The sequence below is a fragment of the Theropithecus gelada genome, chromosome 20 (genome assembly GCF_003255815.1).
Source record: "Theropithecus gelada isolate Dixy chromosome 20, Tgel_1.0, whole genome shotgun sequence".
In the NCBI taxonomy this organism is placed as follows: domain Eukaryota; kingdom Metazoa; phylum Chordata; class Mammalia; order Primates; family Cercopithecidae; genus Theropithecus; species Theropithecus gelada.
In genome coordinates this window covers 42,389,410-42,403,721 of record NC_037688.1, presented here as the reverse complement: position 1 = coordinate 42,403,721, position 14,312 = coordinate 42,389,410, and the positions used below count along the sequence as shown (strand labels likewise).

General features: G+C 43.3%; 1 protein-coding gene across 2 annotated transcripts in view; it reads right to left on the bottom strand.

Moving 5' to 3' along the window:
* The window catches only part of USP10 (ubiquitin specific peptidase 10), an 80,485-nt gene that overhangs the window by 15,286 nt on the left and 50,887 nt on the right, over positions 1-14,312 (bottom strand). For both annotated transcript variants that reach the window (XM_025369642.1, XM_025369643.1), the window contains 6 exons: positions 6,107-6,198; positions 5,439-5,548; positions 4,963-5,018; positions 4,635-4,738; positions 1,770-1,869; positions 564-741 (listed from right to left, as the gene is read on the bottom strand). In XM_025369642.1, coding sequence (XP_025225427.1) covers positions 564-741; positions 1,770-1,869; positions 4,635-4,738; positions 4,963-5,018; positions 5,439-5,548; positions 6,107-6,198 — 640 coding nt within the window. The remainder of the gene's footprint in view (positions 1-563; positions 742-1,769; positions 1,870-4,634; positions 4,739-4,962; positions 5,019-5,438; positions 5,549-6,106; positions 6,199-14,312) is intronic.

Here is a 14,312-nt window from a genome sequence, read left to right as displayed (position 1 = left end):
CAGAGTCTCACTCTGTCACCCATGCTGGAGTGCAATGGCACAATCTGGGCTCACTGCAACCTCTGTCCCCTGGGTTCAAGCGATTCTCCTGCCTCAGCCTCCCGAGTAGCTGGGATTACAGGTGCCCATCACCATACCTGGTTGATTTTTGTATTTTAGTAGAGACGGGGTTTCACCATGTTGGTCAAGCTTGCCTCGAACTTCTGACCTCAGGTGATCCACCCTCTTTGGCCTCCCAAAGTGCTGGGATTACAGGCAAGAGCCACGGCGTACGGCCAATTAGCTGGCTTTTCTCTTACTCCCTAGCAATGAGCAGCTGAACTTGACGGAGCAGAAGTGAGGAGCTCCCTGTCCTTTGCAGACATGCGCCAGCAGGCAGAGAATGGGCCGTGGGGGCTGACTCGGGAGGCATCAGGAAGTGCAAGAGAAGAGCAGGCAGGGGAGCAAGATGCAAAACATCATGTCCAAGAAGTCTCAAGACAAGCCTCACACCTTCCCCCCTTCACCAACGTGGCGAAACCCCGGAAAAGGCAAATATTAAGTTATTCTAGAAAAGCACAAACCTGATGTGTCCACCAAAAATGCCAGTGATTGGAGTCTGAACAAAATCCGCCTGGCGGGTGACGGAAGTCTTGTTCCGGGGGCCCACTTGCTCCCACTCGTCCTCGCTTCCTTCACCTTGTACTTCCTGCTCTTCTTCAGTGACTGAGTGGTTTTGGGGGCCATTGGAAATCGTCAGTTCTGAAAAGGAGAGCATCTACTTAGACTACTATTTACAACAAGAATAGCAAAAAATAAAAAGGCACAGATCTGTCAACTGTAGCTTTCAAAATGAAATCAGGGTGTGTTTTACATTAAGAGCCACGGCAACCAATCACACAGGCGCAATGCCGCTGGATCCACGGCAACCAATCACAACAGGCGCAACGCCGCTGGATCCACGGCAACCAATCACACAGGCGCAATGCCGCTGGATCCACAGCAACCAATCGCAACAGGCGCAACGCCACTAGATCCACGGCAACCAATCACAACAGGCGCAACGCCACTGGATCCACGGCAACCAATCGCAACAGGCGCAACGCCGCTGGATCCACGGCAACCAATCACAACAGGCGCAACGCCGCTGGATCCACGGCAACCAATCGCCAACAGGCGCACCACCACGGGATCCTTGCTTATATAAACTTCTAGAAAAGACACTCCTGGGATTGACTGGAGAAATGTGAAGATGCTCTGCAAAGTCGATATTACCATGTCATTACAGTTGGTTTTCTCAGTTACATAAGGGACTGTGGTTATGCAGGAGCGGATTCTCAGGGGATGCTTTAGCACCTGGGATGAACTAGACTGTTAGCTGCAACTTAACTTTGAATCATTCAGGGAAAATGTATGCGTATGTATGTATATATGGACGGATAGATAGGACAGATATAGTACATATATATACAGTGTGTGTACAGCATCAGAAAATATGCTTAAAACGACACTCAGCAATTATAAAGGTATTCATCAAACGATTCTTTCAGCTTTTCTATATGCTTGATCATTTTCCTAATTAAAAGTTGAAGGAAGATGGCAGAAGTTCGGGATAAACTGTAATTTACCTAAATATAACCTTCTCGATGGTGTAAGTTATCGTAAGGAATAAATGCTATTTTAAGGGAAAACAACTGAGGGGCAGGGAAGCAACATAACATATGAGCATGCAACGCTTGTTTACAGCGAACTCTTGCACAACTCTGTGGGGCAAGTGGACCATAACCTACTTTCATTATTTGGTGAGAGAAGCTTCTTTAGGTTCAACATTTCCTCATGAAGTCCATTTAGAATGAAGCCTAAGTATTCCTCAGCATCTTCTTGTCGACCCTGAAAAGGTCAAATATAATCACTTCAGTGTGAACCGATCACTGTCCAAGGCCTGCAGGACATACAGTACTTGCAAAGTCAAATCATGCCACCTCTGAAATGGAAGATGTAAAGTATTTCCAAACAATGACATGATGACATGGGTTTTCCTTGCATAGCTGAAATCCCAAGAGTGGGAAGAAAAGGAGAAACAGATTAAACACATATCTCTAAATGGGGATTTTTATTATTTATACTTTTCTATATTTTCGAAATTTTCTTCAATAAATATATATTACTTTTTTTTTTTTTTTTTGAGACAAAGTCTCACTCTGTCACCCAGGCTGGAGTGCAGTGGTGCAACCTCGGCTCAGTGCAACCTCCAGCTCCCGGGTTCAAGCGATTCTCCTGCCTCAGCCTCCCGAGTAGCTGGGACTACAAGTGTGTGCCACCATATCTGGCTAATCTTCGTATTTTTAGTAGAGATGGGGTTTTGTCATGTCAGCCAGGCTGGTCTCCAACTCCTGACCTCAGGCGACCTGCCTGCCTTGGCCTCCCAAAGTGCTGGGATTACAGACATGAGCCACCACACCCTGCCACATTGACTTTATCACAAAAAAGTTACTAAAAAAAAAAAAAAAATTCTGTCTTGGGTAAACAAAATAGAAGACGAAGAACTAGATGTCTAGGGCCAGTTCACTATTCAACTACTGTTACCACTCAAGCAGTGAACTAAGCAGCCCTATGTCTGCTTCTGTCTGTCTTTGATGATGGACAACTACACGGGAAAGAACTCAAACTATATGTGGAAAAACTCCACTGATTTAAAGCGTTAGCTGTTTTACACATACATCAGCAAAATCATTCACAGATGAGTCACCCAAGAGTTTAATAATCCCACATGAGGAGTGTTTGATTCTGTTACTTATCATCAGTTCATATTTCATTCTTCACAGCACAACTGCCTGTTCCAAGGCCCTGCAAATTGTTCTGTCTGAAGCATCTACTGCATTCAAGTTTACTTGCCCTCTCCAAATAGTAGATGTGGACAGCAGCTGTTCACGTGAGTGCATGCTCTGCACATGTGTAGCAAAGGGTAAAAATTGGCACAGCCAAAGTGTGCTGAAGACTTTTCACAGCAGGCCTGGGTGGCTCTCCTTGGAAAGGCCTGCTTGCAACGTTGGCTGGTGTCTGGGAACTTGGTTTTCAGCAAGGTCCCCATCAGTCCAATAACTGATACGGGATTCTGCCTAAACCTGTTTGTGCAAGCAATGTGCTTTCTGCTAACACTTTTGCTTTTGTTTTGGGAGTTTGGACTTTTGGTTCAAGCTAGGCAGATGGTACCTATGGGACCAGCCCTCAGTAAAAACTCTGGACCCGGAGTCTGTAATGAGCTTCCTTGGGAGGCGGCATTTCACATGTGTGCTCACAGCCTCGTGCTGGAGTAGTTAGGCGCAGCCTTCTGGCTGCACTGGGAGAGGAGTCTGGAGGTTTCCTTTAGGCCCTGCCTCATCTGTCCTTTCCCTTCCTGACTCTGCTTTGCATGCTTTTGCTGTCATAAACCATAGCCACAGGTGTACCAGCTTCTGCATTTTCTGAGTTCTTCCTGTGAGTCACCCAAACCTCAGGGTGGTCTTGGGGAGCCCAACACATCCCATATTAATGTCACCTTTAAAAGATGCTTTTGTTCATAGCATTATCTCTGTGTATGATCCTAGAGGGCTTCCTGAGCACCCACTTTATTTTGCCTCCACCTGAGCTAGGTGGCCCCATCTGGATTCTAAGGCATCTCTGTATCTTTGTACTTCTCTTGTTGACTATTCATTTATCCCATTCCCTCACTGAGGGCAGAGGGCACACTTTATTCCATTTCTGCATCCCTAATACCATGTTCCCATTACTTGGGAAATAATTCCAAGCCAATACCAAAAGCTGCATTATAAGCATTTAAAGAGCTTAAAAATCTATGCTGCCCCTGGTGGCATCCTGCTACGATGCCCTCGACATTTACTCTTCTTCAAAGCAAGGAAGCTTCAAGTAAACTTGACTTAAATGGCATTTTCTCAACCAGTTTTCTCTCTGAATACATCTCCCTAAGCATCATTTCAACTGCTTGTACTCAGTCATCACCAACTCAGTCTGGGAGGAAAGAAATGCTACAGTAAACTGTGCTAAGGGTGGCTCAATTCACTCTCAACAGCCCCAGGGCCTTTTATAAGGGCGCCTTGGCCCCTTGGTCCCATTCCTGTAGTAACAAAATACATGATTTTAAAAAAAATTTAGGTAAAGGAATCAAGTACATCAAATAGCTACTAAAGCGTGTAAGTATGATGAAGACATAAGCCCTTCTGAATACTGCCATCATTCCAGGCCCAATGCACTCCACTCTACCCCAGTGGCATATAGTGCAGTGGTTAAGAGAGCTGTCTTGAAAGCTGGGTTCTGCCATGCACATTAGCTATATGACTTCAGACAGTGGATTCACTTCTCTTAATTGTAACAAGGAGACCATAATCATACTTTATTCACAGAGTCAACTAAGTTAATATACGTAAAGTACTGACAGCAGTGCTTGGTGCGCCATAGAAGTTATCTGAGCAAGGTCAGATGATGAAGAGTGTGAGCAAGACCACTCTTCAATTCATCCAAGCAATGGACTCTATTATAAACCTACATCTACTTACAGCGCTGGAGACAGAGGGCAAATATCGAATAAGCAAGTTACCACATAAATACTGGAAAAAAAGGTAACACTTGATCCTAGCGACATGAGAGAAGTCTCAAACCTTTTCAGACAGGCTTGACTTGTTAACTGTCAGGAGTCTGTAAATATATGTGGGCTCAAAGGCAGCTCCCGGGCGAATGTCCCTCACGATTTTATCTCCAAGAGCTGCAATGGAAACAGGACACAGGTTTTCCTAACGACAATGAAGTCACAAATGATGAAAAAAGCAACCTTATCAAAATCCCCCACCCCCCACCCGGCTGAATGCTGAGAATGGCACAGGTGTACAGACATTTTCTTCCCACCATGAATGAATTTACCAAATTTAAGTCATCTGTCTCCATAACTCCCAATATGTAAGAGCATCAACAAAACTCATTTTTACTAACCTTGCCGGGGTTTTGGAGGTACTGGCATATTAGTAAACTCATTCATTAGCCGAACACTAAACATGGGGAAAAAACATTAAATAGTGCAGTTTTAAACAGTATATATATACTTTTACTAAAGACCTTTGATGGCTAAGTAGAATATCAGCTATACGAGTATAGTAGATTTTAGGTAACCAATGCTGTAATAGCTAGTGAACTCAAGTCTTTTCTATATGCATTTTTGGTCTATTTTAAGTGATATATGCTGGTAAACACTAAAAATATTTTCTACTGAATCTAAAGAACACAGATAATGCTCCAATTCCATTTCTGGTTAACTTCCATATAAAATCACGAACAATCTATTTTTTATAAAAGACAGAATTATAGGACTCACTGGCAGGAAATCAAGAGCTTTACTAAACTATTTCAATTCTAATTATCAGAGGGGAAAAAACCCCACCACATAACACATCTTTTACCACCTTACTTACAAGCTGTCTATCATGGGTGTTGACGTACAAGGCCTTTGCACTTTGGAATACAGAGGAATGAACTTCATCAGGTGGTACATCGGCGGGCAAGCAACCAGTGCCTGCAGTGTCTACATAGTGGCAGTAAGGAAGCGTAAAGGAATGAAACAGACACACCACATTTCCTAAAGGCACGTTTAGCACAAGAACATCTCTGAAAACCTAAGTAAGCTAAGGACATTGAACTACTTAGACACGTCACCACAAAAAGGAATAAACCAAATCATTACTAGGGTAACTTTCCTGTGATGTCCATATGAGGATCTACGAAGCAGTCAATCGTTTGTATTCAAGAACTTGACTTATCCAAGATAGTTCAATGAGTTAAAACCAAATTTCCAGTTGTAAGTGGCTACTCTGCCCTATGATCTGTAACCACTCGAATGAGAGTCAGCTTGTCTGCAGCCCTCATTCATATGCCAACAGATCCTCTCTTTTAGAGGGAGACGGACTGCGGCCAGGAATAACCCTGTTTATAAGCAAGGTAGGCGGACCGAGTCATAATAAACCAGGCTTGGGGATTCAAATGTAGGGCTAGATGGCCCACGGAGGCTGAACTAAGTCCCATGCACCCAAAGGAGGGAGAGCTGCAACACGCTGGCCTTGCGGACGGCGTCCAGGAAGGATACAGCATTAATGTAGCACCAGTTCCCTTTATTGATCAGCCCGCGGGGTTGCAACGACACTGGTTTATGGATTAGGGTTACATTCTCCAGTAACTCTGAAAGAGGGAAGAAGCATATTTCAGAAATCAACGACATCTAGTGAAGAATATTCAAATCATTTCATATGCTCTACTCTGGGAGAGCATTTAAAATCCCTTCAATAAAGCACACATCCAAAGAAAATGCATACTGTTAAGGCTTCATTCAGTTCAACATCAAGTACACTATTTAATTAAAACTTTTCTGAAATTAATCTTTTCCCTCAAACAGCAACATTTAATCTTCCTGGGGGGAACAGAATTAGGGAACACAAGAACTACCTATTTTAATGAGAAACAAAAAAATGTGAACACAGTATCATTATTAGAGAATAGATTTGAGAGATACAGCCTTTTTTCCTTAAACACTGTTAGCCAGGTGTGTCTCATTAGCAGCAAGGCGTCTCAGACACTAGACAGAAAGATGTCTGGGCAGAATCCGTGGCTCGGTCCTCTCTGCATCGCCAGCATCTAATGCTGACCCTACACATCACTGTGCATGTTCACTGGCTGTTCAGGGAGTCAAGATATTCCTTTCAGAGACAACAGTCTCCTACCAATTAAACTGTCCACTAGAAATCCAATTTAGCAACTGTTTTATACACTGTAATTCCCTTATTCCATTCACAAACACGCTGCTTAGCCTCGGGTTCACCCTGAGTGGACATCACTCTTTTTCTGTATTAAAACAGCTGCGAATGTCATCTTTATGGAATTAACCATCAGAAATGCTTTAAAACAAGGTCTCCCCCTGTCCCACTATGAATCTTCTAATGGTGATGGCTACAATTTATAAACCCTTCCACACTTAGCACATTCTTTACAATTTACAAATGTTAATTGGCTGGACTTAATCCTTAGTAATCTAGGAGTACCACCACCTTGCCCCTTTCACCAAAAAAGAAACTGAGGCTCCCAAAGACAGACTAACTTACCTGTGATCACACAGGAGCCAGGTAGCATAGCCAGGGCCTCAACTCCACAATCTGTAGCCAATTGTACACTAATCATAGAACCCACAAATAGATACACCTACTATGTACCAACAAAAATAAAAAATTCATTTAAAAATAAAGTACAATAAATAAACGAATTGTATATAGGAAAGAAAAACCAAAATGGCATACACTTGATACTAGCATCCATGTAAGGCATAGCTCAAAAATAAGCTTTTCTTTTCTAAACTACATTGTACTGGCAGATCCCAAACTTCGGCACTAATCAAATGAAGAAATTAATTTGCAAAATTCAACACACACACACACACACACATACACACACCCTCTCATTCCTTCCTTCCTATGAGAGTAAATGTCCTCTTCCTTCTAACTGAAGAAGCGTAGGGCATCATTTCTGCATAGCTCTTCTTCTCTAGAAAGGAAAACATTACAGATTCTGTGGAATGTGTTCAGTTAGACTAAGTATGCAAAGCTCCTCTCTCTCTTAATATGGAATACAGAACTGGGCCTTGAAATAAATGAATAATGGATCAGTTACGAACTGAACCCCAAGCCTGCATGTGACGACACCCAGCAGAGACAGCGCCTGTCATGTGGGGGACACTGTGCTAGAACCTTTGTGTATATTATTCATAATTATCATAAAAACCCTACTGTCAGAGATAGCTACCACCCCCATTTTACAGACGAGAAAACTGAAGTCACATAACAGCTGAAATGACCTGTGAACCTGGGTCTACCTGACTCAAGAGGTTGAGCCCTTTCCTCAATATATGAGAGGCTTCACTTAACAATCCCTTTTATTCCAAGGTTTCAGATACTTACTTTTCCCCACAGGCTTAAAGTCTATTTACAGTAGATTTTTACATTTGTCTTTAAACCATATCATCACAACAGTCTATCATTTCTAGTGTGTGCCACAGAACAGCTACTAATATAATCGCAGTGTTAAAAATGTGCATTTTCAAATAACCATCAATGACGTAAAGGCATAGTGTCTCAAATAAAAACTCTAGCATGATTCCAAGTCTTCGCCATAGTATTTTTGTATCAAATGACATTTTTTTTTTAACCTAACCTTAAGACTCAAACCTGCTATCTTTCTAACATAGAAACTTTTGTTTTTTTGAGACGAGTCTTGCTCTATCACCCAGGATGGAGTGCAGTGGTGCGATCTCGGCTCACTGCAACCTCTGTGTCCTGGGTTCAAGTGATTCCCCTGCCTCAGCCTCCCGTGTAGCTGGGATTACAGATGTGCACCACCACGCCCGGCTAATTTTTGTATCTTTAGGAGAGACAGGGTTTCACCATGTTGGCCAGGCTGGTCCTGGAACTCCTGAGCTCAAGTGATCCACCTGCCTTGGCCTCCCAAAGTGCTTGGATTACAGGCGTGAGCCATGGCGTGGGCACCGGGTAAGCAAGGCACAGAGATGAATGCGAGATGGTCCTCCCCTAGGCGAGCTCGCAGACCAGTGAAGGGACAAACTGTGATGTCCCTGGCTCCAAACACACACTGTACAGGCTAAGCTGAAGGGGTTTTGGGGAATGGGGGATGGGGGAAGGATGCTTAGCCGAATCCAAGGGCTGCAGAAACTCTGGAAAGGTCAGGGGCTGAAGACACCAAATGGAAGCTGAGGAAGAAGAGAGATACTAGAAGGTTCTCACTGGCTGGGGCAGCGGTGCTATCCAGCTAGAGGAGGAATACAACAGGATGAGCAGGTTATTTTTTGTTTCATGTAGTGATGAGTTCAGTTTGAGAGATGTTGGTAAAAGGTACCCAGATGACACCAGTAAATGGTATGTTTATATCCAAAGACCAGCAAGTGACTGATTTTTTTTTTTTTTTGAAACAGTCTCACTCTGTCGCCCAGGCTGGAGTGCAGTGGCACCATCCTGGCTCACTCCAACCTCCGCCTCTGGGTCTCAAGCAATTCTTGTGCCTCAGCTTCCCAAGTAGCTGGGACTACAGATGTGTGTCACCAACTATAATTATTATTTTAGAGACAGGATCTTGCTTTGTTACTCAGACTGGCGTGCAGTGGCGAGATCACGGCTCACTGCAGCCTCAATCTCCCTGGTTCGACAGATTGATAATTACACAAACATACACACAGGTCCCCAGAGTACAGGGCTGGAAGGGTAGAAAAGCGAGAAGCGTGCAGGGGCAGCGTGTAGGAGTGAAGACAGTAAGTGGAGGGTGCTCAGCCAGAAGCTGGGCTGAGGAAGGAGACAGGATCATGGGGCGCAAGGAGCTAGGGATCCAGGAAGATGCAGCAGCCAAGTTTCTGGGTGGGAGAAGAAGTGAAACACCAACTTTGGTTTTCTTGATGATATGGGAGGAAAGGTCTTCTAGGGCAGAGTCAGGGTGAAGATGCCAGAGGTGGGTGAGACAGGGCTTGAAGACATTCACTCCCGTTTAGCACTGATACTGGAAGGAAATGAAGGAAGCCACCAGGGCCAGGCATACAAGATCTGCCTGAAACTTCCCTTCCTTGTTGACCCATTCGAACAGACTCAAAAACATGCTTTAAGAGTGGAGGCTAACTTCACTCTTAAAAGGAAAGCAGGTGCAGAGCAATCAAGAACTGGCTGCACTCAGCTCTGTCTGAAAACATAGCTTTTTTTTTTTTTTGAGACAAAGTCGAGAGACAGGGTTTTTGCCACGTTGACCAGACTGGTCTTAAACTCCTGGCCTCAAGCAATCTGCCCGCCTTGGACTCCCAAAGTAGTGGGATTACAGGTGTGAGCCACTGTGCCTGGCCTCCTTTCATGTTCTTAACTGAGTTACGTGCCCAGAATAATCTGCATGGCATGGAAGCTTGACCATTCAATCTCCATGCAATCAGAGGATATATAAATAAACTATAAACCGACTTTTTTCCAGCATTTATTTGTGAAACAGTGTGAACTGGTCAGACAGAAACCTTTAGTTTCTACCTCAACCATTCCCTTAAATCGACGCCAGCTTCCAGTTTGCTTATTTTGAGGCGCAGGCAGGTTAAAAAGCAGTTTCACTGTTTTTCTTCCACAGTATTAAAATCAAGTCTTCTAGCATCACCCAGTGGTTTGTTCAATAACTGCAAGGAACAACATTTCAGACACACACCTACAAAAGTCAATGAGCACCACCTCTGAAACAGCAGAACAAATGGACCCTCAGGAGATGTACTAGGGAATGTACTCCACCAGCTTTTCTTCAAGCCTTTGACAGTCTTTGAAAGGCCATTCTGGTACAATGTTGTTAAACGTAGAACAAACCTTTACAGACTTGGAAAATACAGAAGAGACACTGAACAACCTAGATTTTTCTTTTTTCTTTCTTTTTTTTTTTTTTGAGACGGAGTCTGGCTCTGTCGCCCAGGCTGGAGTGCAGTGGCCAGATCTCAGCTCACTGCAAGCTCCGCCTCCTGGGTTTATGCCATTCTCCTGCCTCAGCCTCCCGAGTAGCTGGGACTACAGGCGCCCGCCACCTCACCCGGCTAGTTTTTTGTATTTTTAGTAGAGACGGGGTTTCACCATGTTAGCCAGGATGGTCTCGATCTCCTGACCTCGTGATCCGCCCGTCTCGGCCTCCCGAAGTGCTGGGATTACGGGCTTGAGCCACCGCGCCCGGCACAACCTAGATTTTTCTTAATGATTAATTCCGTTATTCTAGAAAAATTTTATCTAGTGGCAAGTCTTTCATAAACTAAAATACCGTATCATTCTGTTATTAGTCTCTTATAATGATCCTACATCCTAATCTCAGAGTAAGACCGACAGAAGGCACTCAAGATTCTCCACACTATCTCCACGGTAGCCGACCTCATCACCGCCTACCTGACATAAGTGGTGTGCTGCTCAACAAAGTCTGCCCCATCTAAGGTAACAGGACTTGATGGCCTTCTGTGTCCTCAGCCTGTTACTGCCATCCCTACTAGCTGCATGAGGCCTCCCCTCCTTGCTTTCTCCCCTCAACACCCCTCTGCCAACGATCACTTCTCTCTACAAACAGCTGCCATCTGTTCCTTTCTGATCTTATGCCTCAGACTACCCTGAAGGCAAGGCCAACCATTACTCCAACTAGACAGTGCGTGGCATACAGTAAGTTCTCATTAGACAGTAATACAGGATGAATTAAACATCTGGAGATTAAAGTTGTTGGTTATGGCAAATGACTCCATTCATATTTGTTAGAAATGACTCAACAGACTTTAAAGGTCATTTAGCTCCTGGTCCAGAAAACTCTAAATGACAGCTCCCGAGAAGACGCACAGTAAAGGGCAAGGGCCCAGGCACACAAACCAGGAAGATGGGGTTCACACCCCTCTGCCACTTCATTCATTTTGCAACCTGCGGCAGATCACTCCTCACCCGGAACAGATAAGGAGCTGCACTGTGCTCAGCTATGGCAAAGATAAGCACGCGTGTAAATACATGAGCAGACCACTCCCGGTATGATGGTCAGCTCATTACAGACGTCAGAATCCCCCCTAGAAAATAAAGAGCTAATAGAGGTGGAAGGAGAAGGGAAAAGCAAATTAATTTATGTAAGCGTTTGAGAAAACCAACAACTTTCAGCATTTCAAGAGGAAATGTTAGCCCAACCTCCTTAAAATCTGGACAAGTTTTAAATATCTTGACATATTAAAGATGTATTAACAAAGTTCTATTTCAGGCCTGGTGTGGTAGCTCATGCCTGTAATCGCAACACTTTGGGAGGCTGTGGCAGGAAGATCACTGGAGTCCAGGAATTCCAAGACCAGCCTGGACAACACAGTGAGACTCTGTTGCTACAAAAAAATGTGTTTTAATTAGCTGGACATGGTGGTGTCTGCCTGTAGTCCCAGCTACTCAGGAAGCTGGGGCAGGAAGACCACCTGTGCCCAGGAGTTCAAGGCTGCAGTGAGCTATGATCACGCCACAGCACTCCAGCCTGAGTGACAGAAAAAAAAAAAAAACATTTAAATAAAGCTCCATTTTAAGAGGAATGATTGTAAGAAATGAAGATTAAATATTTATTGTCAAAGGTGTTCTCTTAAGATCCAAACACTCAAGAACCAGTTAAGGTCCAGTTTTGTAACATATCACATGTACATCAAGCCTTCCATCCTGACTCATTTCAATAACCATGAACTGGAGGAGACACTAACGCTTTATGAAGTTCATGAGTTCCTCTTCTCCCTCGCAGTGAAAGAACAGGGGGGCAAAAGCAGTTCTAATTCCTCCTAAGACTGGGCTGAATTATGTTCAAGTGAATGAATCCTACTGTTATCATTCAAACGTCAGGTCTTATGGACAAGCCAGAACTAATACCACTTTCAAATGTCTAATATCACTCTTCGCTCCACTTAATTAAATTCCTCTTTCAACATCAACATTTTCATTTACCATTTTATTCCTAGCCTAAAGTCCAATACACACTCTAATTATGGAGGCTAAAAGAATCAAAACGAGGAAGGCGGGCCACCAAGGATAGGGGGCAGGGAATTTGTAGGTTGAAACTTTAAGTCTGACCTGCATTCCCAAGTCATTGCCATTGGTGTATCTATTTTACCTTCTTTTAGGGCATATAATCAGAAATCAGCTGTAATAACATACTTTCCCCAGAAGCCTTCTTTTCAATTCATCATGGTTGGTATAATTTACTACTTAGCTGTTCAGACAGCAACTTTAGGAAGATGGCGTCCCAAACCCATCTTTGTCACAGCAGTCAGTGGGGCTGCCTAGAACAGTGTGTGTGAAAAGGCACAAAATGCCAGAATGACTCATAGAAGACACGAAATTGAAACCCGTAGTTCACTTTTGTAATAACTCACATTAAAAGGCTGAACTGAAATTTCACTCTTATGAAATCTGCCGACATAGAGAAAAATGGAGTTGCTTAACAGTCTTTTTTTTTTAATTTTAAGACATACATGGTAGATGGTAGCTCACAAGGGCTGCCACAAATCAGCCCACTGAAATTGTTTATCAACTCAAAGGCAATACCAGCATCGTAAACTTTTATGTCATTATAAGCTATGATTATTCTTACACATATTTTATACATCAAATTCTGTTTTCCTAAAGTTAGGACTTGGAGGTCATGTTGCCATCAAAAAATCCATGAAAACGCAAGGTGCAGAACTCTGATTCTTAGGGCTCAATAACTGGTCCATAATCGACATTCTGGTGTTGTTGACCTGCTTTTCTGTCATCTTCCTAACTGTCCAGAACATTCTCCAAGTGCTTTTCTTCATCAATTTGGAAGAACACACACTATCGTGGTTACCTAACCAGATGGAGGGCAGCAAAGTGACCAAAATGTACCACTACCCATTGGCTGCAGATCAACTTATGTTTCTGAAGTGGAAAGACGTATAATAAATGTGAGGATACAAACATCGAATCAGATGTGGACTAAACTCTCAATCCACAAGGGTGGATCCCTGTAAACGGATGCCATGCCTTTTTAACTTAGATCATGACGCATGACCCCTGCCTGTGTACTTCCGAGTTTGAAGAGGAATGCAAAATATCTGAGAAACAATTTCCCCCAAGGAGGGGGTGAAAGTACATGCGTGATTTATAAACTGCCAAAATAAAGATCAGTTTTAGGATACACAGCCATGCTTAATGATGGGAATATGTTCTGAGAAATGTGGCATTAGGCAATTTTATCATTGTGGGATCAAACGCCTAAACGGTATAGCCAACTACACACCTAGGCTATATGCTAGAGCCTATTGCTCCTAAGCTACAAACCCATACAGGATGTTGTGTACTGAATATCATAGGCAACTGTAACACAACTCACTGGTCACTAGAAATTGTTTAGCTCCATTATAATCTTATGGGACCACCGTCGTACATGCGGTCTGTTGTTGACTGAAACATCATTAAAGCAGCACATAACTGTATTTTCATTTATACTTAAATAAACACGGATAGGGTAATTCATTCCAGAAGACCCAAATTGTAATAACTTTGTTTCTTGATCCAATACCTTTTAGGTATAAAACCACTGTGCAAAATCATATAAACAGGTTTTGACTAACAATTCATAATAAATGACATTGCTAGATACTTCAATGCAATGTTTTCAGAGCTGTTCAAGAGTTCAGTTTTTCTAGTTCTCTGTCACTGGAATTTTAACTTATTTTATCGGGCAGTTGGCCACTCTCCTTACCCACCATTATTTATATTCTGTTA